Source organism: Eschrichtius robustus, chromosome 13 (assembly GCF_028021215.1).
Source record: "Eschrichtius robustus isolate mEscRob2 chromosome 13, mEscRob2.pri, whole genome shotgun sequence".
Classification (NCBI taxonomy): domain Eukaryota; kingdom Metazoa; phylum Chordata; class Mammalia; order Artiodactyla; family Eschrichtiidae; genus Eschrichtius; species Eschrichtius robustus.
The window spans coordinates 81,346,617-81,373,529 of record NC_090836.1 but is presented as its reverse complement, the minus strand read 5'-3'; the positions used below and the strand labels follow the sequence as shown (position 1 = coordinate 81,373,529).

Here is a 26,913-nt window from a genome sequence, read left to right as displayed (position 1 = left end):
ACACCCAAAGTGCTCTCTTCCTGAAGGCCAGCTCTCACGTGGAAATAGGCTCCTTTGTCACTCTCTGCCCATGTCTCCCTCATAATCAGAACGGTATTCCTTTACCCCACTGTTTTTTTCCTAGATGTCACATGTACACAGGTAGCATGTTTTTAAGTGAATTATATTCTTCATTATTGATTGATTAGGAGCCAGAACTTTATTTCAAAGAACCCGAAGAGTTACTTCAGGTCCTCACAGAGCTGGAAGAGCAGAATCTTACTTTGGTACAATACTCCCAAGATGTAGATGAAAATCTTGAAGATGTAAATAAAAGAGAAAAACTTATACAGGATAAAATGTAAGTCATTAAAAACAAGTAGACTTATTCTATTAAGTGGTCTCTCTGGATTTAGGATGGGATTTTTGTTAATAATAGTTTACACTGAAGAGTGTAAAAGGTAGAAGTTATATTTACACAGAATAGACTGGCTTTAGTTTAATTTTAGTCCCTACTTTCACTTGTCAAAATATTTTCCTAGCTAGCAATAATAAAAGACAATTTAAAAGATTAAAAAGAATTGAAATGTCACCTACTGCCTTAATTTTTGTTCCATACAGTTTTATGCTATCATCTGGCTAATCAATTCATGCTTTGGATGATAATGCTAATAAATGCATTTTCCTTGGCTGTGACTCTCAGCAAAAGTTTTTTATGTGTGTGACTTAAATACTATATCATTTTATAATGTACATATTGATATATCAGGGCTATTATAAAAAAGGATTTCTGTTGGGGAGGAGGCTGGATTTGATGACTCACAAAATTCCTTTCTACTCTAAAATTTTATATGATTACAATTTTGGAAAATAGCTTCAAGTTGCAGAGAATAGATCTTTATATCTACTCATTCTAAAAATGTGTAGAACCTTTTTGGGAAGAGTCTTCTGGATCAGAAGACGGCAATCTTTTTAAATAGTTAAGTCAAACTACATTGAACTTCGGAACATATTAACTTGTTCATAAGTTAAGAACCTAAAACCATAATCTCATAACCACCCAGTAGACTACTGTATCCTTTTAATCCTTGTCTCCTCTCTCCCAGTCCTCAGTGTATGGGCCCCCCCCCCCCCGACAATATGATTTGAGGAGACGGGGTGGGTATGGTTGGGCAGGAAAAGGCGATCTATATCAGAATCTCTAAGTGAGTAGTCAGGAGTCTGTACTTTACCCAGTGGCTCCTCAGATATTCTGATTATCAGCCAGGTTTGAGAACACTGACATACTAGGTCACACAGCTTGGGCTCCCGATACCTCAGCTCTGCTGCTTTCTATTTGGGGGACTCAGGGGAACCACAGAAGTGGGGGTGGGGTGAGAAAATGCTTCCTGATGGAAGTTAAAAAGCATCTGTGCATTTATTTTTCTCACTTTAACCTGAAAAGTTGCATGTACTTTGTCAATGTCTTAAAATATAACCTTGTATTTGGCTTGCTAGACATAGGATGTTGACACATGATCTGGAGGGAGTGCTGAAGCTCCTGACTGATGCCTTATTTCACTAAACCACAAATTACAGACAAGGGTCTCTTTCTTCTTTTGCAATAGAAATACAAACATAGAGTTTCTTTTGGAACACAAGGAAATGCTTAAGGCTAACTGTGTAAGAGAAGAGGAAAAAGCAGCAGAACTGGAATTAAGGTCCAGGCTATTTAGTTTTGGAGAATTTAATTCAGATGCTCAGGTAATCATTCTTTGCCTGTAGTAATTTTATTTTGGCTCATGATAATAATAATCTGCATTCCCTGTGTATTAAGCATTGGAATAGGGGAATTAAAGCAAACCACAAGTCCCAGGTTGATGATAGAGCCAGGAAAGCAGCTTGAAACTAATTACCTTGTCAATATGTAATAGCTAATTTACACAGTAGATAGAAAGCATTCAAATTGGCATTGGAGTTCTCTTAAAATGTAACAAAGTATGGGGCTTCCCTGGTGGCGCAGTAGTTGAGAGTCTGCCTGCTAATGCAGGGGACATGGGTTCGAGCCCTGGTCTGGGAGGATCCCACATGCCGTGGAGCAGCTGGGCCCGTGAGCCACAACTGCTGAGCCTGCGCATCTGGAGCTTGTGCTCCACAACAAGAGAGGCCATGATAGTGAGAGGCCCGCGCACCGCGATGAAGAGTGGCCCCTGCTTGCCACAACTAGAGAAAGCCCTCGCACAGAAACGAAGACACAACACAGCCAAAAATAAATGAATAAATAAATTTTTTAAAAAAAGTTACAAAGTATGATGCTGAGATTTCCCCACCTATAAATACATTTCTTTTAGTCAGTATACATATTACCAAACATATGAAGTAGTTCACTACCTGTGATCATTTTGGTATTAATTTGAGGGGCAAATAATTAACAGAGGAAGCACTGAATCAGCACTGAATGGAATTATCTTCCCAACAGTGAGCTTGTAATAGATTGTGGCCTCTTTTGGGTCTGCATAGATCCATGTGTGCTTATCTGTTTGCATGCTGGTTTCTCCCAGCTCCATGCAAACCCCAGGGTAGGGATTGTCTTACCCTATCTAGTCAGCTTAGTGTCCTCATAAAGTAAGTGCTCAATAAATGTTTGTTGAATGATGAATGCTTAGGTTAGTTTTAAGACCCATAACAAACTCCAGCTAACATTGGTTTTCTTGTAAAAATCTCAAATGAATAAAATTCAAAACTCATATGAGACTAATATCACAATTATAGTTATGAACTTGATTTTCAAACAGAGGTAGATTTAAGGGGACTCTATCAGAAGATGACTGTGCTCCCCTACCCATAGGTGGGCAGGGTTATAAAAGACAAACCTGTGTATGGCTCCTTCACAGCCCACATTTCCTAGGGTGGCATAACACCCGGAGGTAGGAGGGGATGGGGCTGTGCGCTGCCAGAGCAGGAAGTGTGATGACAGCCACCTCTCAGTTCTTCAATGCTGGGTTTTTTTCTAAACCTTTTTTTAAATTGTGGTAAAATATACATAACATAAAATTTACAATTTAACCATTTTAAGCGTACAATTCAGTGGCATTAAGTATATTTGCAATATTGCATAGCAGCACCATTATCTATTTACAGAATTTTTCATCATCCCAAACAGAAACTCTATACCCATTAAACAATAATTCCCCATTCCCCCACCTTCCAGCTTCTGGTAACCTCTGTTCTACTTTCTGTCTCTATAAAGTTGCCTCATATATATGGAAGCATACAGTATCTGGACTTCTGTGTATGGCTTATTTCACTTAGCATGTTTTCAAGGTTCATCCATGTTGTAGCATGCGTCAGAATTTCATTCCTTTTTACAGCCAAATAATATTCCGCTGTATTTTTATACCACAGTTTGTCTATCCATTCATCTGTTGACAGACACTTGGGTTGTTTCCACCCTTCAATTCTGTTTTAAATAATTCTGAAACTGATTAACATGAAAAACGTCAGGTGAATATCAGTGGTATCTCCCCATGCCCTCCACCAAGCCCCTTTCATCCAAATTTAGGGTGGCTACGAAAAAAAGTGGCATCTCAATACTCAAACTTTGAAGCAACCAGAGCCCTAAATTGAGACGATAGAATTGCTCTGCAAATTACTTTTTTAAAGACTATGACATTTGGGTCACAAGTGTAATTTTGGCATCCGTGTATTATATACTTCAGGAAAATGGAGCTAATAATTCACAGTGTCTCCCAAAAATGTGAAATGTTGGGGCAGAGAAGCAGAGGCAGAGCAGGACAATTGGCAGGGGAAAGTATTCTTTTCTAAGGATTTTCCAGCTTCCCCACTCCCATTCTTTTCCTATGTTGAAATGTGCAAAACATAATCCTTTATGAGTGAATAAGCATAGCTGTGTCTAATTTTGACATTCATAAATTATCATAGGTATTTTGGAGCTATGAGTATTTTATTCTCTCAAAATTTCCACACTCTTAACCGTACTTAATCCCCTAAAAACATTTTTCCTTGATTCAATATTTTACTTTTAAAATAAAATTTTAAACTCAACTATAATGTAATATTGAAAAGTACACGGATCCTAAGTTTCTCTCTCAAGGAGTTTCCTCAAGGTGAACACACCATTACCACCCCCAGAAGCCTCCCGCATGCCCCGTTCCAGTCTCTACCATACACCCCGTTCCAGTCTCTACCATCTTGACTTCTCTCACCATCGATTAGCTTTCATGTTTTTGAACTTTATATAAATGGAATCATGTAGTATGTCTGGCTTGTCTGGTTTCTTTCTCTCAACATTTTGTTTGTGAGATTCATACATGTTGTTTTGTGCAGTTGTCTGTTTATCGAACATGAAATGGAGTGTAAGCTATTCCGTTGTTCAATTTGCAGAACGTCCTCATCTCTCATTTTATTGTTCTTTGGCACAGGGAGCTAATCAAGTTCAATTGCGAAAGTTGTTTACAGTCAGCACTCAGCAGAACATGACATGGATTAGAACTACAGAATCCTTGAGTTGGAAAGGACTTTAAAGGTCATCTAGACATCTACCCCCTCGCCTATCCAGTTCTGATACAACTATTTCTCCTAAACATTGCTCTGGTCAGATCACTTCCCACTCACTGCTGAAGGCATCCAGAGTTCATATCCAGTATTCAGAGCTTTTCACGGTCCTGTCACGATCCTGTCCCGCTACACAGCAGGAGGCAGCAGCTCCTCCCACTTCTTGCAGCCTCTCTTGGCTGCCCCTCCTCCGAGGTGCTCTGGGCTGGGCCCGCCACCTGGTGGCAGCTCCACGGATGGGACTGATACTTTACTTCTCTGTCATCTGTAGGCCTGTGCCTTGAGCTCCCTTTTTCCTTGTCCTTCTGCTCTGTTGGGCCAGGCCCTCAATCTCTTTTTCATACATGAGTATTTTCTTTAACCTCATTCCCCAATCCTACTTCTTACACTGTTCTTAACTTATCTTAATAAAATATCTCTCCTTGTCTTTTCCTCTCCTGTTTGACAGGCAGAGCTTAAAAAGAAAACAAGACATGCTGAAAGATCGCTGCCCATCCATCTCTAAAGCTCTTTCTAAGTGTTCAAGAGGTTTCCCCACAAAACTTCCATCAACTACTAATCCTTCTCATATTAAAGATGTTTTCTCAGAATATTTTTAATGACCCACATTGCAGTAATTTTTTTCATATCCAAGTACAATATTTTAGCCCCTTGATGGTTTCTGAAAGGAATGTGTTAATATAAATAGGGAATACAATAAATGTTATTTAGAAAGGGAGAGAAAAAAGAAGCTTTATGGCAAATAGGACTTTTGCTTTTTTTGACTTTTCATTATTTTGTATTTCTCCAAATTTCCTAGAAGAAGCATGTTTTAAATATAAATAGGGAATACAGTAAGTGTTACTTTAGAAGAAAAATGGGGGACTTTATGGCAAACAGGACCATCAGAAAGCTTGTTAAACTAGGAGGTGGGACAGACAAGCTGTTTGAAGTAAACTATTGGTAACAGATCTTGACTTGTAATTAAGTGTTGGTGGCTCTGTAATGAGTCTGTGGTTTCAGGAGGGGTCTCGCATGGCTCCTGGAGCTACATCTGTCTTGAGTATTATTTGTCCTTGGCTTTATGGTGATTCTCATCTTCCTGAGCAGAAGCAGGAATGGGGGCAGGATGCTACCTGGAGAACGATTTACTTTGCCCAGAAGTTTATTGAGATCCTTTTATCTGCGAATGCCGGGTACACAGTGGAGACACAGAAAGAAAGTTTCCTTACGGTCCCGAAACATGTTACCTACAAGCTCGAGCATCTCTACCAACAGTTAAAACGGCACAGTGGCCAGGTACAGGGATCAGCAAGGTTTGGCCTAAGCTTCTGCTTAGACTAGAGTACTAGAATGGCTTCCCAATGGAGAGAATGAAAACTCCTCAAAAGGTTTTATAGGCCAGCTTAGGAATCTGTTTGCTTGTAACTTTTTTTTTGCTCTTAGAGAATGCATTCATTTATTCAGCAAACATTTATTAAGTGCACAGTTATGTGCAAGGTGCTGCTTTAGATATAAGTGTAAAAATAAGAAATAGCTCCTGCCTTCCAGGTGCTTACAGTCTAGGAGGGGAGGTAAGGTGTGTACGCAAATAACTATCATACAGGATTATAGTTTTACCAAATAGAATAGTAAGTGCAAAAAAGGGAGCTCACACACTGTGCTGCTAGGAAATGCATTAGAGTGGGGAAAAAAAGGATTTAAAATATTTATGTAGTGTCTACTTGAATGGGAATGATACACAAAAACATTCAAGCAAAAAGACAATCTGTCCTATTAAGTTACTTCTTATACCTAGACTGAAATATTTTTAAAGAAAATAATCCAAGGTGTTACTATAGTAATGATCTGACTATAAATTATAATATAAATTCAATGCTGCATTTTCTCACTGTTCTATGTTGTATTAAAGTTTTTCTTTTAAAAAAGGAAATATTTAGAACATAAAAGCCTTTTTCATTATAATATAGTAAAAGGGAATTTTATGTTTATTGAATGAACAAGAAAATAGTAATGAAATTTTATGTTTTCTGCTCTCCTTTTCTTCTCAACCTCAGGAAAAACTGATAGACTCTCTTAGTAAAAAAATTAATCAAGTATACAAAGTCTGCATTGGAGATGCTGAGGTTGGCAGCCTCAACCCAGTTCAAAAGCTGGTAAAAGTAGAGTCTCGCCTGGTGGAACTGAGTGATCTCATTGAATCCATTCCCAAAGAAAATGTGGAGGCAATTGAGAGGATGAAACAGAAAGAACGACGGCAAAAGTACAGTCACTGTCTCATGATATAAATGTAGTGAAAGACTTAATGAGAAGCTGTTTTTGCTTGGATTCCACACACATTAAGGAAGTCTGTTATATGGCAAGTCTCTATTATACGCCATATAGAGATACAGTGGAATCAAACTCAGCCCTGCCCTCCTCATGGAGCTATTATTTAGTGTGGAGACACATAACATCCATATTCTTACGAAATAAATATCTTGTTATCAATGGTAAAACGAGCACTGTGAAGGAAAGAGCTCATCAGGGGCAAATGACATAGTTTTGGATGGGCAAGGGGTCCTTCTAGCCTGAAAAAGTGAATTTTCAGAGTGAATATTCACTACTTACATGAAAATTTTCAAAGGGCTATCATGTAGAAGGAGAACTATACTTGTGGTGAAGGGCCCAAGACTAGAATTAGGAGCCTTTCATTGGAAAACTACAGGGAGACTCAATCTATGAAGGAATTGTTTGAAAGTTAGAGCCATGTAATGAGGGTTTTCCTCAGTTCCTAACTGCCAACACTTACATACATCACATTTACTCATTAACTCATTTATTCCTCAAGATAATCTCATGAAGATTATCATCCCTGGAACACATACCACCACCCTCACCTCCACCCCTGCCCAGCCCCCATGTCCCCACATCTTTGCCTAGCTTGGGGCCTTTCCCGGAGAATCCACTGATTTACAAATTTCCATACCAAGTTAAATAAGGATTTTATGTACATACTACCTTTGAGGCAATGATTATTATAAATATAATATGATCCTTAGTATAATGTAGCATATAGAGAATGCTTATAGGTGGAATAATGTTCATGTTATAGCAAAAAAACATGTTGCCAGGCATACTAGAACTATGGTTATGAGCATGGGAATTAGAGCTGACCTGCCTGGGTTCAATCCAGGTTCCGCCATTTACAACTTTTGTGACCTTAGGCAGGCCACACAACCTCTCTTAAGTTTCAGTTTGCTTATCTGTAAAATGGCAGTAATAATGGAACTTATCTCACAGGGTTGTTGTGAGGATTAAATTAAATAATCTATGTAAAAGCCCTAAAGCATGCTTGGCATATAGTAAGTACTCAAAGAGTAGCCATTAATATTAGATACTTTGTTACTGCTTATATTACTGGGGTGGGGGGGATATTGTTTCCTCCATATAAAAACAAAGTCCAGAATATATTAAGGTGATCCTGATGGGATTTTATTGAATATGAAGCAAATGTTTTAAGAAATCATAAATGAAAGATCACTCCCTCCAGAAGATGACCTTTGACTAATTACACTAAGAGCATTTGCATCTTGTAATTTCTACTATTTCCAGTAGTGATACATGAATCTAATTCTAATTACTTATCATTCTTATCAAAAGGAGAATTTTACTGGATTTTTCCCATGGTTTGGAGGCACCTAACATAACACCTAATTTTGCATAAAAAATGTTCAGTGAATTTTACATTGATAATGATATACATCCATAAAAAAGCTATCACTTGTCCAGTGGTTATTCTGCACCAGGCATTGGACTAGACAGTTTGCATAAGTCAGCTCATTTAATTTTATCCTCATAACAACCCTAAAGAGAACAAAGACAAATAGTATTTCTTGGCCTTAATTTGAGGATAACATTCAAAAAGATTTACTGGAAAGTATGTTTTTGTGGTTATCCATTGAACTATATACACTTGTGATCTGTGTACTTTTCTGCACATTATACTTCAACAAAAAGGTTTAAAAAGGGGGGAAATAGCTGGAAATTAATTCAAGTGGCCGTCATACGGATTAACTGCGAAGTACTGAACTGTAAATGGAGTGATGAGAAAGCTTTGCTGAGGTGCTTGTTTTAGACCAAGATTTCGGTAGATTTTACTTCTTCCAAAATGGTGACATGCATTTTCTTCCCATTTCAACACAAACAGGATTTGTTGTTGAAATTTCACCTGAATATTCAAAACCCATAGATTTGGGTGAAGATGAAGTATTATTTTCATTTAACCTTAAAGGAAACTTTATAATATTTAGATAATTCTTTACCAAATAGTAATGATGTAGGTCTTTTTTACTTCTGTGATTTATAGTTAGAACAATGTCTTCCCCTCTTGACAGGTTGCGTGAAGAGAAAGTGAAAGAAAAACAAAAACACCAGGAGGAAAGGCTAAAAGCTGCTCTGGAAAGGGCAGTAGCACAACCAAAGAAAAAGGTTTGTGTTTTGTTATTAATAGGTTCCACTACATCAATGGGTGAGGGCTTCTGTGGTGCAAAAACAAAATACCTAACTCATCTAATTTATCCAGGTTAAACTTCAGTAAGATTGCTAACAGCTTAAATTGATCTCTCTCTGGTTCCTTGCTACTTTTAGAATGATTCAAATTACTGGTTCTACAGTTCTCCATTAGACTAACTTTTTGGTAAAAGAAACCTCTCCCCTCTCCTCTTTTTCTTTAGCTCCAGGTGCCATGAAACTAGAGAACTAAAAAAGTAATAGTAAGTGAATTACATATTACTGGAAGGGTCTTTTAATCCTCACATTGTAAAAATAATGAGACTTATAGTTGAAGTTAAAATAATTTACCCAGAGTCACTTCAGATTTAGCAGCAGAATCTGACCAGAAGCCAAGGTTCTTCATATTTCAAGATTACCTGTTCAATAAGTTTAGAATTGGGCAGTCACAGAGTGCACATGGTCTATGACTCCCCCTGGGTGTGAAGGGCCTTTTGTTTCTATATGCCACTCTCCCTCCTCTGAGCTAGAGTCTGAAGTATATTCCAGGAGGGCAATCTCATAGTTATCTGCAAAGCTAATATGGACATTGATTCTCACCACAGTCACAGCTAACCTATAGTGAATGCTTGTGCGCCTCACAACAGCCTTTGAGGTAAGTACTTAAAGTTCTGAAGTATGGTAACTGTTAATATGTACTATATCAAAAAGTGATGATTAATTTTATTTAAATAAGCATTTCATCTTTAAAAGGGTCTGTACTTATCTAGTTCAACTCTGCCTATGAAGACCTAACTTCTCTTCTTCTAAGAGAGAATTAACCATTCATCACCCTGCTACATGTATACACTATTATTTACTAAACTCACCAAATTAAAGTGATTATTTTTTAATATATTCATCTTTCCTTTTAGACCACGAATGAGTTTTATGACCTTTGTATCCCCAATGCCTGGCACATAGTGGACACTCAATAAATGCTTACTGAATTAACAAACTAAAAATGAGAATGAAAACTAAATCTGGAAGAAAACTGGAGAAAGAATGTTGATAAGTCAACAATGTATGAAGACCTCTGAAAGAAGATTTTACTCTTTCAGAGGACATTTAGGACATTTCATCACTGGCAATTTTCTCAGACAGAAATTAATAACAAAGGTTATCAAAGGAGATCATCACCAGTGGGGGAAAAAAATATGACATTAGGAAAGGAATTCAAGGATTCCAGTCCTCTAAGGATGTTTTTGTTGTTATAATGAGGGGAGGATTGCTAGTGCTATTTAGTTCCCTGGAGTCAGGAATGTCAAACATTCTGCAATGCAGGGGACAGTCACACACAGGGTTGGTGCCCCTTTTGAGGCACAATGGAAACATCCCATCAAATTTCATGTCCAACAGAAGTTTTCTTATCCATTTAATTTATACAAATTCAGATATAAAGGCAAAACAAAAAATAAATAAATGAATAAGGAGAAGGGGGAGAAAAGACTCAAAGAGAAAGATTAGTATGATATACTTGAGTATATGCTCCAGAGAGAATAAATAGGTATGAACTGGGGTATCCCTAAGCCTCTCCTGGTGGGACCAAGAGCCAACAGGATTTCTAGTGCCTAAGAAAATAGTACATGGTTTCCTCAAGTTTTTGTTTTACAGGATTTTTAAATGCCAGTCAGCTGTTGCTTAGCAGAGGAAAGTGATCTCTTCCAACCAATGGAGTAGAAATTAGCTATGGCAGTTACTGAGAAATGAAGTGTTGGCCTCAAACATGGAGTTTCTCTGAGCTTAGCATATCTGAAACACAAGCTATCTGATGACTTTATCTAAATCCTCCCACTTCCCCATAAAGCCTAACTGCCCTGTCTTCTGCATACCATGGTGCTCCATTCGTTACTTAACTTTGCCTGCATTTGGACATCCATTAGGTTATCAATCCCTTTGTAATTGGGATTATTATTTACTATTTTAAACTATATTATTCTTAGGAAAAATCAAGTTAATATTAGTATTTTAGTTACACTTCAATAGAAAATGGTTATATGAAAATATTAAGTACTTTTTCTTTTGTTTCAGCTGGGAAGACGACTTATCTACCGCTCAAAACCTCCATCTGGTAACAAACGTGAACTACTTTTAGTCAAGGATACAAGAGCAAAATCACTGCAGGAAGAATATTTTTTCACTTGAATAGGAGCAGTAAGACATTTATAACCAGAATGCTTTAGGCATATTTTGTAGATTTTTGCTTTTCAGTAATGGCAATATTCTGCCCCACACACAGGCCTAACCAATTTCAGGAAGACAGGTCCTCACTCTAAAAGGCCCTTAGGATTGGAAATGGGAGTTATTTTCTTTTGTCGAAGACCTTTATTATCCATATCCTAACCATTATTCTATATAGCTAAACATTTATACTTTCTGTTGTCCCAGGTGGGGATACACATCCAAAGTGACCTTACTGATGTAACTGTATGGTGAATGACCATTTAAGTGCAATAATGGCATTCTGACAACCTAAGACTTTAAATAATCTTTTTTTTTTCAACCAGTCCACAGGAAAGTTCATAGTGTAAATTTTATCATTGTGGAGTATACATTTTAACAATGTGCAACTCGAAAATATTGATTTGAGGAGTTTAAAACTTAAATGAAAACTACTAGATTATGTTCTCATGAGAACATAATGAGACATAACCAACCATGAGACTGATTTTTAATCCACATTAAGGGGTTCTGTTCAGAAAGCTTAATTCTCTTAAGTGAACAAACCGTATGTCTTCAGCCTAAATGTCAGTTCACAATTTCTGTTGTGTTCTATACTCAAAGCCATTTTAATTTTCAGGTGATGTTTCAATTTTAGCTGTAATGTGCATATCATTTAGCTCACATTGATATAGAATTAACATGTAACTTATTGACTACTAAGTAAAATAATACAGTCTATATTAACTCTAAGAAAATATTCAACTTTATACGTGTCAAAAGTGGCTCAAAAATAACTTTAAAAGAAACAGTTGCTTTTAAAAGGTCTCAGTGAATACACAATTACAAGGGCTAAAATTGACTTTCATAAACATTTATAGAGCATATAAATAAATTTCCCTTATAGAAAAAAAAATTACAGCATTGGGCTTACATGAAAACCAACTTGAATAAAGTTGGGTGGCTTTTAAAGCATTAGTTCTGTGAATAATTTTTCAACTGTTTCAACATTTGAGCTCTGCATGTAAATATCTGAATATGAATAGCTCACAGTCAAGTTGAAAAACAAACAAATCTTTATTGTCTACAAATATATATAAAAAAAATTCCCCCCGAAAGATGCTATTCTCTCATTTCCCCATCTTCTTCTTCTTCTTCAACACCCCTGATATAAAGGACATTATTACACCTGTAAACAGAAAAACAGTCCATTTTGTTGTTCCAACAAGAAACCATATAAGATCTGAATTACTACTTTTATTAGATTTTTTCATTACAAAAATATTAATGCTAAAATTACATCATTTCTTTCTCTTTTTAAAAAAAATTTACCTTTGGTTTGTTAAAGAGCACGTGACACTCATTTTTATACCATGCGGTTGTTATAAAATGGTATCTTTATGATCTTCCAAAGGGAACAATGACTAGAATTTGGAGATGTGAAGCTAGTTCTAGAAAATAAGTATAATATGAATCCTAATAGCAGCCAGACCCACCTAAAATTCAAAACCAAGCTCTTGCAAATAAAACCACTGAAAAAGGTACAGTTAAGAGCTAGAAAGTTTAATATCAACACTAGAAAAACCTTAAGAATGAACAGCTCCAAAATATTTAAATCTGCTTTGACAAGTTTAACAATTTCAAGAATCTTGAAGTCTAGTTGTAGAATGTTATGTTAAATTAATAGTGATTAAAAAAAAAAGTAATTCTGAGATTGGGGCGCTAGTAGTTTATTTAAACAGGTATTTTTACTGCTCACCAGTAACTCCTTATATAAACCACTGATGTTTTGTTACCTTATTAAAACTTCACCCAGATGTCCAGATAATGCTCCATCTATGTATTCTTCTGTGTTTGCAAGCTTTAAATAAAAAGAAAATATATTAGTATAATCACACGAGAGGAAAATAGTACTATACACCTAATATTGGTGAGAGAACTTATTAACTGAGACCTTTCGGTACCAATGACTCACATTTACCTACAATAATTAGAAGATTAGCTTTCTATTACTACTGTAGTACTTTTTGGTTTCATATAAACATTCAGCAAAGTTAACATTGATGGATGGAGAACTGATATATAATAAAGCTCGTTTCAACACAATTTTTTAAATATCTCAATAATGTAATATTTCTTTCTATTAAACATTAAAACAACATGTCAAGGAAGACAGTCTCCAAATTATGAATAAGCTGTGAATAATTCAGGTCTAAAGAAACAGACATTAACTTTTCTCAGAGTAATAGCATTATATCATACTGAGGAACCCAATGGGTACAAAAGCTATGGCTAAAATACCAAATACTCTTATATTAGTCAACAACCAAACTAAAGAACTGAATAAGAATTTTTAAAAATTATGTGCTAATAAACAGGAAAAAAATAAGTTCTTAAGAGGAGGTTTAAATAAGAGTGACCTTTATAGTTACTTTAGAGAACTCTATTATTTCTAATTTTACATCAAAATGTTTAGCTTTCCTTTTACATAAAGATAATAAACTTTACTTATAATTTAAAAAAATTACAATCAGTGCTACTGGGACTCACAAAAGAAATGAACAAGATAGAAAGGAAACAGCGAAGTTTCCTTCATTAACTAGGCAAGTGGGCAAAGGGAAAGAAAAATAGGTCTTAGAGAGGATATAAGGTAAGGCATTTAAAACATGTTAATGAATTAATAATGCTACTGGATATTATTCCTTCTCCTATAGAGAACAAAAAATAACCTCTTATACTCAGGGGATATGGTTTTGTCTGAAATTGTTGCCAACAATTAGTTTTGTATGCAATAGCTCTCAGAAATAATGTATTAACATCAACTAATTTTTTTAAAAGTGATTTCCAGCAGATGTTCACCAACATTTGGCTGGTTTCTAAACTATAGTAATGCTCCAAAGGCCTTCTACCACACTTTAAAAAAATTGAACTATAGCTGATTTACAATGAAGTGTTAGTTTCAGGTGCACAGCAAAGTAATTCAGTTACACATACATTTTTCAGATTCTTTTCCATTATAGGTTATTATAAGATATTGAATATAGTTATAGTTCCCTGTTTTATACAGTGGGTCCTTGTTTATCTATTTTATACACAGCAGTGTGTATCTGTTAATCCCAAGCTCCTAATTTATCTCTCCCCACTCCTTCCCCTTTGGTAACCATAGGTTTGTTTTCTATGTCTCTGAGTCTGTTTCTGTTATATAAATAAGTTCATTTGTATCATTTTTTAGATTCCAAATTTAAGTGATATCATATGATATTTGCCTTTTTCTGTCTGACTTACTTCACTTAGTATGATCATCTTTAGGTCCATCCATGTTGCTGCAAATGGCATTACTGCATTCTTTTTGTGGCTGAGTAATATTCCATTGTGTGTGTGTGATACATATGTACCACATCTTCTTTATTCACTCATCTGTCGATGGACATTTAGGTTGCTTCCATGTCTTGGCTATTATAAATAGTGCTGCTATGAACACTGGGGTGCATGTATCTTTTTGAATTAGTGCTTTCTCCAGATATATGCCCGGGAGTGGGATTGCTGGGTCATAATGGTAACTCTATTTTTTAGTTTTTTAAGGAACCCCCCCATACTGTTCTCCATAGTGGCTGCACCAATTTACATTCCCACCAACAGTGTAGGAGGGGTCCCTTTTCTCCACACCCTCTCCAGCATTTATTATTTGTAGACTTTTTAATGATGGCCCTTCTGACCGGTGTGAGGTGATACCTCATTGTAGTTTTGATTTGCATTTTTCTAATAATTAGTGATGTTGAGCATCTTTTCATGTGACTCTTGGCCATCTGTATATCTTCTTTGGAGAAATGTCTATTTAGGTTTTCTGCCCATTTTTTGATTGGGTTGTTTGGTTTTTTTTTTTTTTGATATTGAGTTGTATGAGCTGTTTGTATATTATCACATTTTAAATAAAACCCAAAATTCTTACAATCCCTTAAAAGGTCTTCCATGACTACCATTCCAATCTTTCTATCATACTTCCTGTAACTCACTCTGCCCTCACCTTCTTGTTTTGCCTTGAAAAGAAAAAGCATGTTTCTGCCGCAAAGCCTTTGCAACTTGCTGTTCCCTCAAATTGGGATGCTCCTTCCCCAAACACTCTCTTCAGTTGCTCATTCAATTCTGGTCTCTTTTTAAATTTACTTCCTCAGAGAGGCTTTCCCTGGCTATCCCATCTAATATTGTACACTCTTGTCACCCTCTTCCATTTCTGCTTTCTTTTTCTCCATAGCATCTATCATTACTGATATCATATCACATTATATTACCATCTCCCATCACTAAAACACAAACTTCTTGAGGATAGGGACTTTGTTTTGTTCACTGGTGTATTCACAGTGCCAGGCACATAAGGGGCTCTCAGTAAATATTCACTGAGTGAATAAACTCAAAAGCATCACCAATGTGGTTAGTTACTCAGAGATACATTTCATAACTCTGGTAGGTTCACTAGGAAGCTATATTACTTCTAAAACCAAATATTTGGTGGGTATTCTTTATTCCTTTCTTTTAATGAGATATAATTCTTATAAAATTCTCTTTTAAAGTATACAAGTCAGTGGTTTTTAGTATATTCATAAAGTTATGTAATTATCACCACTAAGTCCGGAACATTTTCAGCACAATGGATATAGTTTTCAAATTTCTCTATGGCCTTGGTAAATGATTCCTACTTAGGGAATTTTCCAGGCCAAAACCATGCTCTATAAGAACTTTGGGGACCTGAGCATTGTCTGTTCAGGTGGTAAACTCTTAAATTAAGGAAAATCTCAGCTTTGGGCCTACAAGTGCTCCTATTAGTACTCTGCCTACAGCACTACCAGTTTGGAATACTTGGGAGTCACGATTGGTTTGACCATCTATCTAGGTACCCTTTAAAATTCATTCATCAGCCATTAATCAGTCACATAAATACCTGCACTTCAGGAAAATATAACCTCAAACTCTTTCTTCAAAAACCTGGCTGAGGGGCTTCCCTGGTGGCGCAGTGGTTGAAAGTCTGCCTGTCAATGCAGGGGACACGGGTTCGAGCCCTGGTCTGGGAGGATCCCACATGCCGCAGAGCAACTAGGCCCGTGAGCCACAATTTCTGAGCCTGCGCTTCTGGAGCCTGTGCTCCGCAACAAGAGAGGCCGCGATAATGAGAGGCCCGCGCACCACGATGAAGAGTGGCCCCCACTTGCCGTAACTAGAGAAAGCCCTAGCACAGAAACGAAGAAGACCCAACACAGCCATAAATAAATAAATAAATAAATAAATAAATAAATAAATAAACCCAAAAGTTAAAAAAAAAAAAAACCTGGCTGAAAACTATTGAATTAAGCAACAAAAAACCAAACATCCCAATTTAAAAATGGACAAAGGACATCAACAGGCATTTCTCCAAAGATATGTAAATGACCAATAAGCACATAAAAAGATCTTAACATCACTAATCATTAAGAAAATGCAAATCGAAACAATGAGATACCACTTCACACTCATTAGGATGACTATTAAAAACAAACAGAAAATAACAAGTGTTGGTGAGGATGTTAAGAAACTGGATCCCTTGTACATTGTTGGTGGAACGTAAAATGGTGCAGCTGCTGTGGAAAACAGTCTGGCAGCTCCTCAAAATATTAAACAAAGAATTACTGTATGATCCAGCAATTCCACTTCTGGATACAGACTCAAAAGAACTGAAAGCAGAGACTCTAACTGATATTTGTACACCTATGTTCACTGCATTATTCACAAGTCAAAAGGTGGAAACAATTCAAATATTCACCAACAGAACGATTAAAATGAGGTAGAGTTGACCCTTGAAAAACACAGGTTTGAGACCGCATGAACGAGCTGATGCAGAACCACGGATACGGAGGGCCAACTATGGACTCAAGCATCTGTGGATTTCAGTATACCAGGCAGGTCCTGGAACCAATCCCCCAAGGATACTGAGGGACCGCTACACACAATGGAATATTTCAACCATAAAAAGGAATGAAATTCCGATACATGCTACAACATGGATGAACCCTGAAAACACCATGCTGAATGAAATAAGCCAGACACACAAGGACAAATATTGTAGGATTCCACTTATATGAGGTTCCTAGGATAAAGACAAAAAGAACAGTGTTGGTGGCTTCCCTGGTGGCGCAGTGGTTGAGAATCCGCCTGCCAATGCAGGGGACACGGGTTCGAGCCCTGGTCTGGGAAGATCCCACATGCCGCGGAGCGGCTGGGCCCGTGAGCCACAACTGCTGAGCCTGCGCCTCTGGAGCCTGTGCCCCGCAACGAGAGGCCGCGATAGTGAGAGGCCCGCGCACTGCGATGAAGAGTGGCCCCCGCTTGCCACAACTAGAGAAAGCCCTTGCACAGAAACGAAAACCCAACACAGCCATAAATAAATAAACAAATAAATAAATAAAAATTAAAAAAAAAAAAAAGAACAGTGTTTACCAAGAGGCAAAGGGAATGGGGAGTTACTGTTTAATGGGTACAGAGTTTCCCTTTGGGATGATGAAAAAGTTCTTGAAATGGATAATGGTGATGGATGCACAACCATGTGAATGCAGTTAATGCCACTGAGTTGCACACTTGAAAATGGTTAAAGTGGTAAATTTTGTGCTATATATATTTTACCTCAATTAAAAACAAAAAACAAAACCTGGCTGAAACATTTATAGAAGCTAGTTTAACAGACAAGTAGCCAGTTCATCAATTCTTTTGGTCGGTCTGTCTTCTCCCTCAAGAATTGCTTTTATCAAATTACTTTGATGTTGTACATTTAGCATTCATCAAAAGACTTAAGAATTTCACTGGAAAAGTTTCTCTCAGAGCTAAGTGCTGGGAAAAGTTTTGCTTTTTCTGCAAACTCTAGTGTATTTGTCTTATGGCATTGTGAATCAAATGTCTGAGCTCTTCTTACTTTTAACCACTAGGAGTCAAATCTGTGCTTGAATTTTGGTTTAATATGTCTCATACATAGTTATCACAGTTACAACACCCTCCTTGGCCTTGACTTTATTCCTGAATTTTGCTCTGTGTTTGTCAATTAAATTAATTACATCTTTGTAAGTCACACTAAACCTTTGAGGAGTCAGATGAAGAAAAAAAAAATACAATTTAATGATCTCTGTAACTCTTCAGCTTACCTGCATGTTCATATAGCCATCTACAGACACCAGGTAGCCTTTGTACTCCATTCCCCACTTAAGCTTCACCATTACTGGCTTTCCTGTTAATCCATTGAGGAAAGGTTTGGGATTGAGGGGCAAACTCTGCACAAAGAACAAAAAAAGAACCCAACTGATTATTTTTCCTTAGTTTGGCTTCCATTACCTACTCTCTTCTCTATCAAATCACCAATATTTTATAGTTCCAAATGAAGCAAAACTCTTGATTCCCTCTCACATTATTACACAATTTTCACTTTTGTTGAAGAGCATCCGAGAAATTTAAATACCCAGTTAGCCAATTTCACCTTCAATCCATCAAGACTCATAAAAGTATTCACTGTTCACTTAAGAAACACTGAACACCTAATATACATCACTCACTGTTCCAAGGCCATAAAGAAACAAAGGTAAAGGCAGAAAAAAGAAAAAAAAAAAAAAAAAGCAGATAACAGTCCCTGTCCTCAGGCCCACAGTGGGAGGGGGGAGGGCCAAAACACATGCAAATAGACAATTATTTTGCAACGTAGTAAGAGGAGATATGCTATGTACAAGGGTACCAAACAATCAAACAATCCAGGGTTAAAAGAAAAGGAAGAGTTGCCTGAAATAAGTAATGCCTCTGTTTTAAAGGATGAGAGGTATTTCCAGAGGGAAAAGGGCTGATCTGGCGGGGTGGGGTGGGGGGGTACCTATGTAAAAGGAGGGAAGAGTGAATCAACAAGGGATCTCAGGGACACACAAATTAGTTTTGTATGAGGCTACAGAAGGAGGCAGGGGCAAATCATGCTCCACGATCTTCAACTGAATTCCAGGAGCTAGGACTGCGTCTTCTTTGACTTTGCAGTGCCTCCTACATATGGGCAGTCACTTAATGTTTGTTTATTCAGCAAACCGGTAGTACCCCCAGTGAATCCAGACGCTTCTTCTTTTCCTCATCTGCTCACTCATCGGCCCAAAGAAAGGAAACAACCAAGAAACTTGGCTACTAAACCCCTCTAGAATAAGCACATTCAGAGTGATCTCAAATGGGTCTCCAGTTTTCACTCTTGTCTTTCTCCAACTTATTAGCCACACGACAAGTATTATTTTTATCATACCATATCTCTGCTTAAAATGCTTCGATGGCTTCCAACTGCACTTGGAGTGGAACCCAGACCTCCTAAAACGGCCTAAGAGGTCTTCCCCGACCCTATCTCATGACCACTATCCTTGCAGGCGGCTGTGGCTTTCTCTCAATTCCTCCAGCTAGTCAGGTGTTCCTTCCGGCCTCAGAGCCTGTGCTCCTGTTCCCTAAGCTTGAGGTACACACGCTTCCTCCTGCTCTTCACGGGGCTGCATTTCATATCGCTTAGGTTTCAGGTTCAATCCCTCCTCCAAGGGATGCCATCTGTAACCACTCTTCTAACGTACCACGGCGCCCCCCTCAGAGCACCCTGTTTGCTCCCTTCTTAGCAGTTAACGTTATTCGAAATTATGTATTTATCGTTGTCTGATTAATGTCTGAGTTAACCTACAGCAGGGTCCGCACCAATACTTTTTTATCTTATATTCCTAGCACCTAGAACGTTGCCTGGCCCTGGCAGGTGGCAGGCGCTCTGTAAAGCTTTGCTAAACGAACAGGAGAATGCTCAAAGTCTGGGCTCTGTATTCCGAAGGGCTGCAGGGCCCCCCAACATCACGGGACCAAAGCGGATTGTGGAGTGTGATAAGTGGGACGTGAAAAACCGCTGCATTTTTACCCCAGCCCTGTGGCCCCAGGCAGCAAGGACACCTCAGGCTCGGATACAAAACGAAGAAGACGGGGAAGGGGGCAGGGGCACTCCTGCGGAGGTGAGCGCTTCGGAAGGAGGGCGCGCCTCAGACACCCAGAGCAGGGAGAAAAGGGCTGGCAACCCGGCGCGCCGCGCCTCACGCGGATGAATGGGAAACGCGAGAACCAACCACCAGGCCCGGCAACGCTGGTCACCCGCCCTCTCTCTCTCTCACGGGACACTGGCCTCTCTCTTTCTCCTTACCATCGCGACTACTGCTGCAGTAGTGGGCAAATGCTGCAGGCTACTCGCCGCCGACCCAGCTGTCGTCCGACCCTCGTGACTGGAGTAGCCTCAGCAGGGCCCCAGCCGCGTAGCTTCCAGAGAAATGGCCGCCAAATAGCAGCGTGACCTTTCACCTCCGACTACCGCTCTTCTGGCTTCTGTGATTGGACGCAAAGAGGTGCGTGCTGATTGGAGGAGGTGGCTGGGCATGTCTCCTGGCAACCAGCGGCGATGAGAGGGTGCGCGCCTCCCTGGCAGTGCACGGACCTGTGGGAAAGCGGCTGCTCCACGCCAACGAGAGGATACCTGCGAGGCTGCAAAGGCCATGAGGCGGCTCGGGTTTCTCGTTTGTTCACCTACGTCGAGGGTACACTGTGTACCCTGTAGAGTGGACGTGATGTCTCGCCAACTTGGCTAGTGGGGGTTTCCTTTGTCCTTGTACACCTGGGAGAACGAATTTGGGGCTCTCGGGTTTCCTCCTCACTTTCCCACAGAATCTGTGCTGGGGGGTCTCCTCTGACACGGTCCCCTTCTCTCTGTTCTGTAATGCTCAATGCTCATGTCAACCCACTTCAGGGGAAGTGGGAGAAGCAAGACTAGATAGGCTAAGGGACGTGAAACGCACCGAAGAAAGTCAGGTACAGAATATATTTCAGATGAGGTTAGATGGAGTCTAGAACATGGTGTGGTGGGCTCCCGCTCCATCTGTTTCTTTTGCGTTGTGAGCAGAGGCCCGCTACAGTCTTTATACTGCGCGTATAGTGCAGAAGGTGGAGGATGTTTACGCTATCACGGATTGATCCTTCTAACGTAAGAGCGGAATTGTTGGGTCATACAGTAATTCTGTACTTGACTTTTTGAGGAGCTACCAAACTGCTTTCCACAATGCCTGCACCATTTTACATTCCCGCTAGCAATGTATGAGATTTCTAATTTCCCCACATTCTCACCAACACTTACTTACCAATAAAAAATATTATCATAGTCATCCTAGTAATCCTAATAATAATAAGCCGTCTCATTGTGGGTTTGATTTGCATTTCCCTAATGACTAATGATGTGAAGCATCTCTTCATGTGCTTGTTGGCCACTTGTGTATCTTTGGAGAAATGTCTGTTCAAGTCCTGTATGCCTTTTTTTGTTTGTTTGTTTGTTTATTTATGGCTTGTGTTGGGTCTTCGTTTCTGTGCGAGGGCTTTCTCTAGTTGCGGCAAGCGGGGGCCACTCTTCAGCGCGGTGCGCGGGCCTCTCACTATCGTGGCCTCTCTTGTTGCGGAGCACAGGCTCCAGACGCGTAGGCTCAGTAATTGTGACTCACGGGCCTAGCTGCTCCGCGGCATGTGGGATCTTCCCAGACCAGGGCTCGAACCCGTGTGCCCTGCAGTGGCAGGCAGATTCTCAACCACTGCGCTACCAGGGAAGCCCCTGTATGCCTTTTTATATGTTCTATTTCTGGAACCCTTGAATGTATTGCCTAATTTGAAAAGTCATGTGACCATTCTGGATCTCAGTTTCTTCGCTGATAACAATGAAGGGATTGGACTCGATCGGGGTTTTCAACCTCAGTACTAGTGACATTTGGGGCCAGACAATTCTTGTTGTGGGGACTGCCCTTTGTATTGTCGAACGGATGTATTGCAGCAGTATCCCCAGCCTCTACCAAGTAGATGCCAGTTGCAATGCCCTCCCTCCAAGTTGTGACAACCAAAATGTCTCCAGACATTGCTCAGTGTCTTCTGGAAGGCACAGTCGTCCCCTGTTGAAAACCACTGGGTTAGATCAATGATTTGTAAACACAGGCCACAGACTTGGATCACTTTACAGGTAGTATTGAGGCTTTGCAAACTATTTGTATTATTAAAAAATAAACAGGGCTTCCCTGGTGGCACAGTGGTTGAGAATCTGCCTGCCAATGCAGGGGACACGGGTTCGTGCCCTGGTCTGGGAAGATCCCACATGCCACGGAGCAACTAGGCCCGTGAGCCACTACTACTGAGCCTGCGCTTCTGGAGCCTGTGCTCCGCAACAAGAGAGGCTGCGACAGTGAGAGGCCCGCGCACCGCGTTGAAGAGTGGCCCCCCGCTCGCCGCAACTAGAGAAAGCCCTCGCACAGAAACGAAGACCCAACACACCCCAAAATGAATAAAAATAAATAAACTTTTTTAAAAGTTTAAAAAAATAAACAAATAAACAAAACAACTAACAAATCGTACATTTATTTAACAGGGAGTGTATAAGAATGATGAAAACCTGATGCTTCTCTGCTTTTGTTTAGAATGAAATCAACTCAAAATACAAATACTAGTTGATAATCATGGATCAGAAGCTCTGATTGGCATTTATATACGTATCTGATTTATAAAAATGGGAAAGCAAATTGTCAATAAATGATGTTTTTTAGTTTCATAAATCATAGATTCAGTTTGGGGGGAGGGTAGATAATAAACCGCTTTGGGGGTAAAAAGGCTGGGAACCCCCCAGCTAGCTGACCAGCGTTAAATACTGACTTTAAACACAGTTCGGTTCTTTGCCGTACTTCCACAAGGTGGCAGTGGTGAGTTTTGAGTAAAATTTCTAATCATACAGGCACTTGGAAGTTAATCTGTTCAAAAGGGGACTTCACTGTTCTCAAAACACAACACAGAACAAAACCACATAGTACTTCTCCCACAGTCTCCTGTGCTGTACAGTCTCCATCCCCCTCATCCCTCAAATGTTCCCAGTGAATCAAATTTTTAAAAATAAGCTTGTTATTCTACTTTTCATCTGTTACCCACCTTGTTGCTAGAAGTATCTCTAACTTCCCCTCCTCCAAAATAAAATGAAAATCTGGACATACTACTCTGCTACCTTTTTTGGTTCCCATTTACCAGCGGCCTAAAACAAGTTCCTTGCCAAAGTTTCTTTCCAGCTTTATGTCTTTCCGTTCTGTCCCACAAACCACAAAGCTGGCCTTTGAATCACAGGCCATGTTTTTTTTTAACAACTCCATGTACTTACACATGATACTCTCTCCATCTAGAAATCCTTTCACCTGTTTGCTTTGCCTGGAACATTCTTATCTCTATGATCCAATTCAAATGGGCACTTTAGGTCTGAAGACTTCTCTTAAACTTCCCCAGGCCGTTAGTTATTCTGTCACGTGGCTCTACACCATCTATCCTGTTGTAACACCAGCTACCCTCTATTTTACAGAAAAAAAGATTTTGTTCATTAACTCATTTGTTGCTGTTACATTTCGTTCCCTAATGCAATGCACATCATTTTCCACATTCTGTTGGCTAGAACACAGTCACATGACCTCACCTAAGTCCAATGGAGGCTGGGAAATGTTCTTTGTCGGTGCACAGGAGGAAAAGGCAATGTGAACACAGAGTGGTCTCTCCCACACTCAGAAATTCTACTCTAACAATTAGGTTACTTTTTACAATTTTACCTAACCTCTTATATGCCATCTGTTTACACTCATTCTATTTTAGGCTGTATATCAATATTGTTATCCAGCTTCATTATCACCTTTCTTTGTCCTGGGGTATTTATCAACTATAATTCCAATGCTGAAATAACTACTGTTAAATTTTGTTATCATCTCTTTTCTCTATGTATAAGTGTATGTATTTTGACATAGTTGGAATAATATATAAATTTTTATCCTATTTTACTTAACATTATAGTAAAAATAATTTCTCTTTCTTAGGAATGTTTCAGTATCAATATTTTTAATGGCTGCATAATATTTATCATATATTTAGATATTATACCCTAATTGTTGGGATTTAAGTTGTTTCTTGATTTGTTACTATATAAAATATCAATCTAGGAATATTCTATTTATGTATGTATATTTCTTTCCTTTATGTCCATGTATCTCTGTACAAGTCTTTCTGTAACATGGGTGCCTCTGTGTTACTAGAGGTAGTTTAGCGTAAAGTGTGTGGACCCTGGAATAGGCACTGCTTGAGTTCAAGTACTTTCATGGGCCTTCTGACTTTGAGTTCTTCATTTGTATAGTGGGGCCAACAGTAGTCTCTACCTCCTAAGGTTTGGGATGACTAAATTAGTTAATAATTAAAAGAGATCCTTTCCTTCTTGAAACTTTCATTCATTTATTCAGCAAATATATATTGTGTCACAATGTGCTGATCATCATTCTAGGGGCTGTGGATGCAACTGTTCCAAAAGGAAGGAACAGTCTGTGGGAGAAACACAACCAGAAAGCAAAGAAATAATTACCACTATTATGTGCTGAAAGGAAATGAACTGGGCGAGGAGATAGAGAGATGGTATGGTGGAAAGTGAAACCAACTCAGATAAGGAAGTTCTATTTTGCCTAAATTTGTCTAAAGACCAGTCTGCCAAATGACAAATATACCAAAAATTGCCAAATATCTAAAACAGGTTGTTCAGAATGTTCACTGCAATGGTTTCACTGTCAGTGTGTGGCAAGGGTAGAGGCAAAGCTCCAGTTTACAAAAATAGAGAAGACAGCAAAACCTTTCCGATGGAAAGTTTACCCTCAAAGAGTGCTAGGCATCCTCAGATGAAATACATGCAAAATTGATAATCAACTGAGCTGAACCCATAAATCCTTGGAGGAAAACAGCTGTGGCAAAATGACTGCAGTGAATCTTGCATGTAATGAAAAGTTCAAAAGCAATCAGTAATTCAGCAAGTGTGTGTTTAATGAATTGACTTCCTTCTGGAAGTCAGAGAAGGCTTTTCTGAGGAGGTGATATTTAACCTGAGACCAAAAATATGAGAAGGCATAAAAACTCCTCTATTCGTAATAATTGGAGTACTCATATAGTACATATTATAGATCATTCTGTATTGTGGTATTTGTGTACATGTATTTGACATCTACTATAAGTTCCTTAAGTGCAAGGTAAACAAAAATTCAGTATTTGGTTACTGATAAATGTTGACTGAGTGTGGTGAGACAAACAAGTGCCTGCTGGACCATCCCTGTGGCTGTCTCTGGGTTGCTTGGTAATAAGCTTGCTGGGCTTGGTGGCTCCTTGCCCTCTCTCTGCAAGGGTTGCAAGTGTTAGCACAGCTGGGCAACTAGTGTTCCCAGCACTGGTATGGAACAACCCTGAGCAGCTGGCAACCAAGCTCAAAGACCAGTTTTCCTCTACATGCAAGGCTTTTCTCACAAGGAGGGGGCAGGCAAGTTTGCTTTTCTGGAGCACAACCCTTGAAGTATCTAGCCATGCCAAGCCCACACATGTCTGTCCATGGGTTGCTAAACAGGCCACTGACCCATCTGCCTGCAGATTCCTGCCTGCACTGTTTGGCCCTAGCCCTTCACTCAATTGGATAACACCCAAGGCAGTGTTTCACTTTGCCAATATTGAGTGAATGAATGAACACATGGAAGAAAATGATGACCAGACTCAGCTCTGATCTAGATGATCCCACAGGCATACTACAGTATAGAATTATAGGTGAGGAAAGCAATAAAGCCTTGAAACTGCAGTCTTAATGCTTGTTTCTCTTCTTCCAAATAGGGAGCTCCGCTGAAGAGGCTACATTTGTTAAGCATTAGGTATTGCTGCTCTTTCTAGTCTTAATTTAGGTTGATGCTTTCAGAGAAGGAAAACCTTGCCAATGGTGACCAGGTATGTGGCTTGTTTTTTTTTTTTTCTTTTTTTTTTTTTGCTTCCACCTATAGTAAATTAATTATGTATGGAACATAAAATAAATATTAAAGAATACATTGATAATCTGTTATGGTCAGTTATTTCCTCTTTTTTCCCCATCTTTTCTCTTCCCTTTTCTTCTCTCCCCTTTCATTCCTTTTCTTCAGTAAGCATCTATTTATCACTGACTCTATTACAGGCTCTGGGAATACAAAGAATAACAAATAGAGGCTTGGTTCCTGCCCATGTGGAACTAACTGGACCCAGTTAACAAAAGGAAGAAGAAAAAACACTTTCAAGGCAAGGAAAGGAAGGCAGAGTAGAAAAATAGTGAACTACAAGGGACTAAGCAACATCTTTTATTTTTTCCTACCTCGGTCCTACTCAAATCCTTATATAGTTTTTCCTTGCTGTGTGCTGTCTTCTCCCAGCTTCTCATAAATCTCACTTGAAATAATCATCAAAGGGTTCTACTGATATTACAGCAAGTTAACCATTTATTTTATCATATTTTCCAAGATGATCCTCAAAAACTTCTAAGAAAAGAGAAAATAGTACCTTTACAGCAGAGAAACTGGGCAAACACTGCCTTAACTAAGTAATGAAAGTCAAGATGACCAATGATGTCTGTAGATCTCATTTAATCTGCCAAATGTGTATTCTCTCCTTTGCCAGTTAACGATGAATGAACCATCTTTGAAACCAAAGGAAGTTCTGTGCACGAAGGGACTTCTGAAAGTTTTGGGGTCCTCGACTGTTATTTGCTTTCTCCTTAAACCCTCTCCTCATCCATCCCTGCTCTCTGCTGAGACTGTCTTTTCTACTTTGAGCTTGATTAAGTGCATTTGG

At 38.9% G+C, this 26,913-nt stretch overlaps 2 protein-coding genes across 2 annotated transcripts in view; one reads left to right on the top strand and one right to left on the bottom strand.

Annotated features, from left to right (window-relative positions):
- The window catches only part of CCDC38 (coiled-coil domain containing 38), a 43,970-nt gene extending 32,482 nt beyond the window's left edge, over positions 1-11,488 (top strand). Inside the window, exons 10-14 of the mRNA XM_068561421.1 lie at positions 189-340; positions 1,587-1,722; positions 6,570-6,775; positions 8,889-8,982; positions 11,074-11,488. Of these exons, the coding sequence (XP_068417522.1) occupies positions 189-340; positions 1,587-1,722; positions 6,570-6,775; positions 8,889-8,982; positions 11,074-11,187 (702 nt within the window). The 3' untranslated portion in view covers positions 11,188-11,488. The remainder of the gene's footprint in view (positions 1-188; positions 341-1,586; positions 1,723-6,569; positions 6,776-8,888; positions 8,983-11,073) is intronic.
- Positions 11,489-12,260: 772 nt separating this feature from the next.
- Positions 12,261-20,543, bottom strand: SNRPF (small nuclear ribonucleoprotein polypeptide F). Its single transcript, XM_068560785.1, has 4 exons — positions 20,402-20,543; positions 18,363-18,488; positions 12,999-13,063; positions 12,261-12,391 (listed from the first exon to the last, which is right to left on the bottom strand). Exons 1-4 carry the CDS (start codon positions 20,402-20,404, stop codon positions 12,325-12,327), a joined length of 261 nt encoding a protein of 86 aa, XP_068416886.1. The 5' UTR covers positions 20,405-20,543; the 3' UTR covers positions 12,261-12,324.
- Positions 20,544-26,913: the final 6,370 nt, after the last annotated feature.

What these genes read in the sequence shown, in the direction of transcription:
- SNRPF (XM_068560785.1), bottom strand. An exon ending in ATGGCTATATGAACATGCAG is followed by an intron (nt 13,064 to 18,362) that starts GTAAGCTGAAGA and finishes TTTTATTTAAAG; the next exon opens with CTTGCAAACACAGAAGAATA. An exon ending in CTGGGTGAAGTTTTAATAAG is followed by an intron (nt 12,392 to 12,998) that starts GTAACAAAACAT and finishes TTCTGTTTACAG; the next exon opens with GTGTAATAATGTCCTTTATA.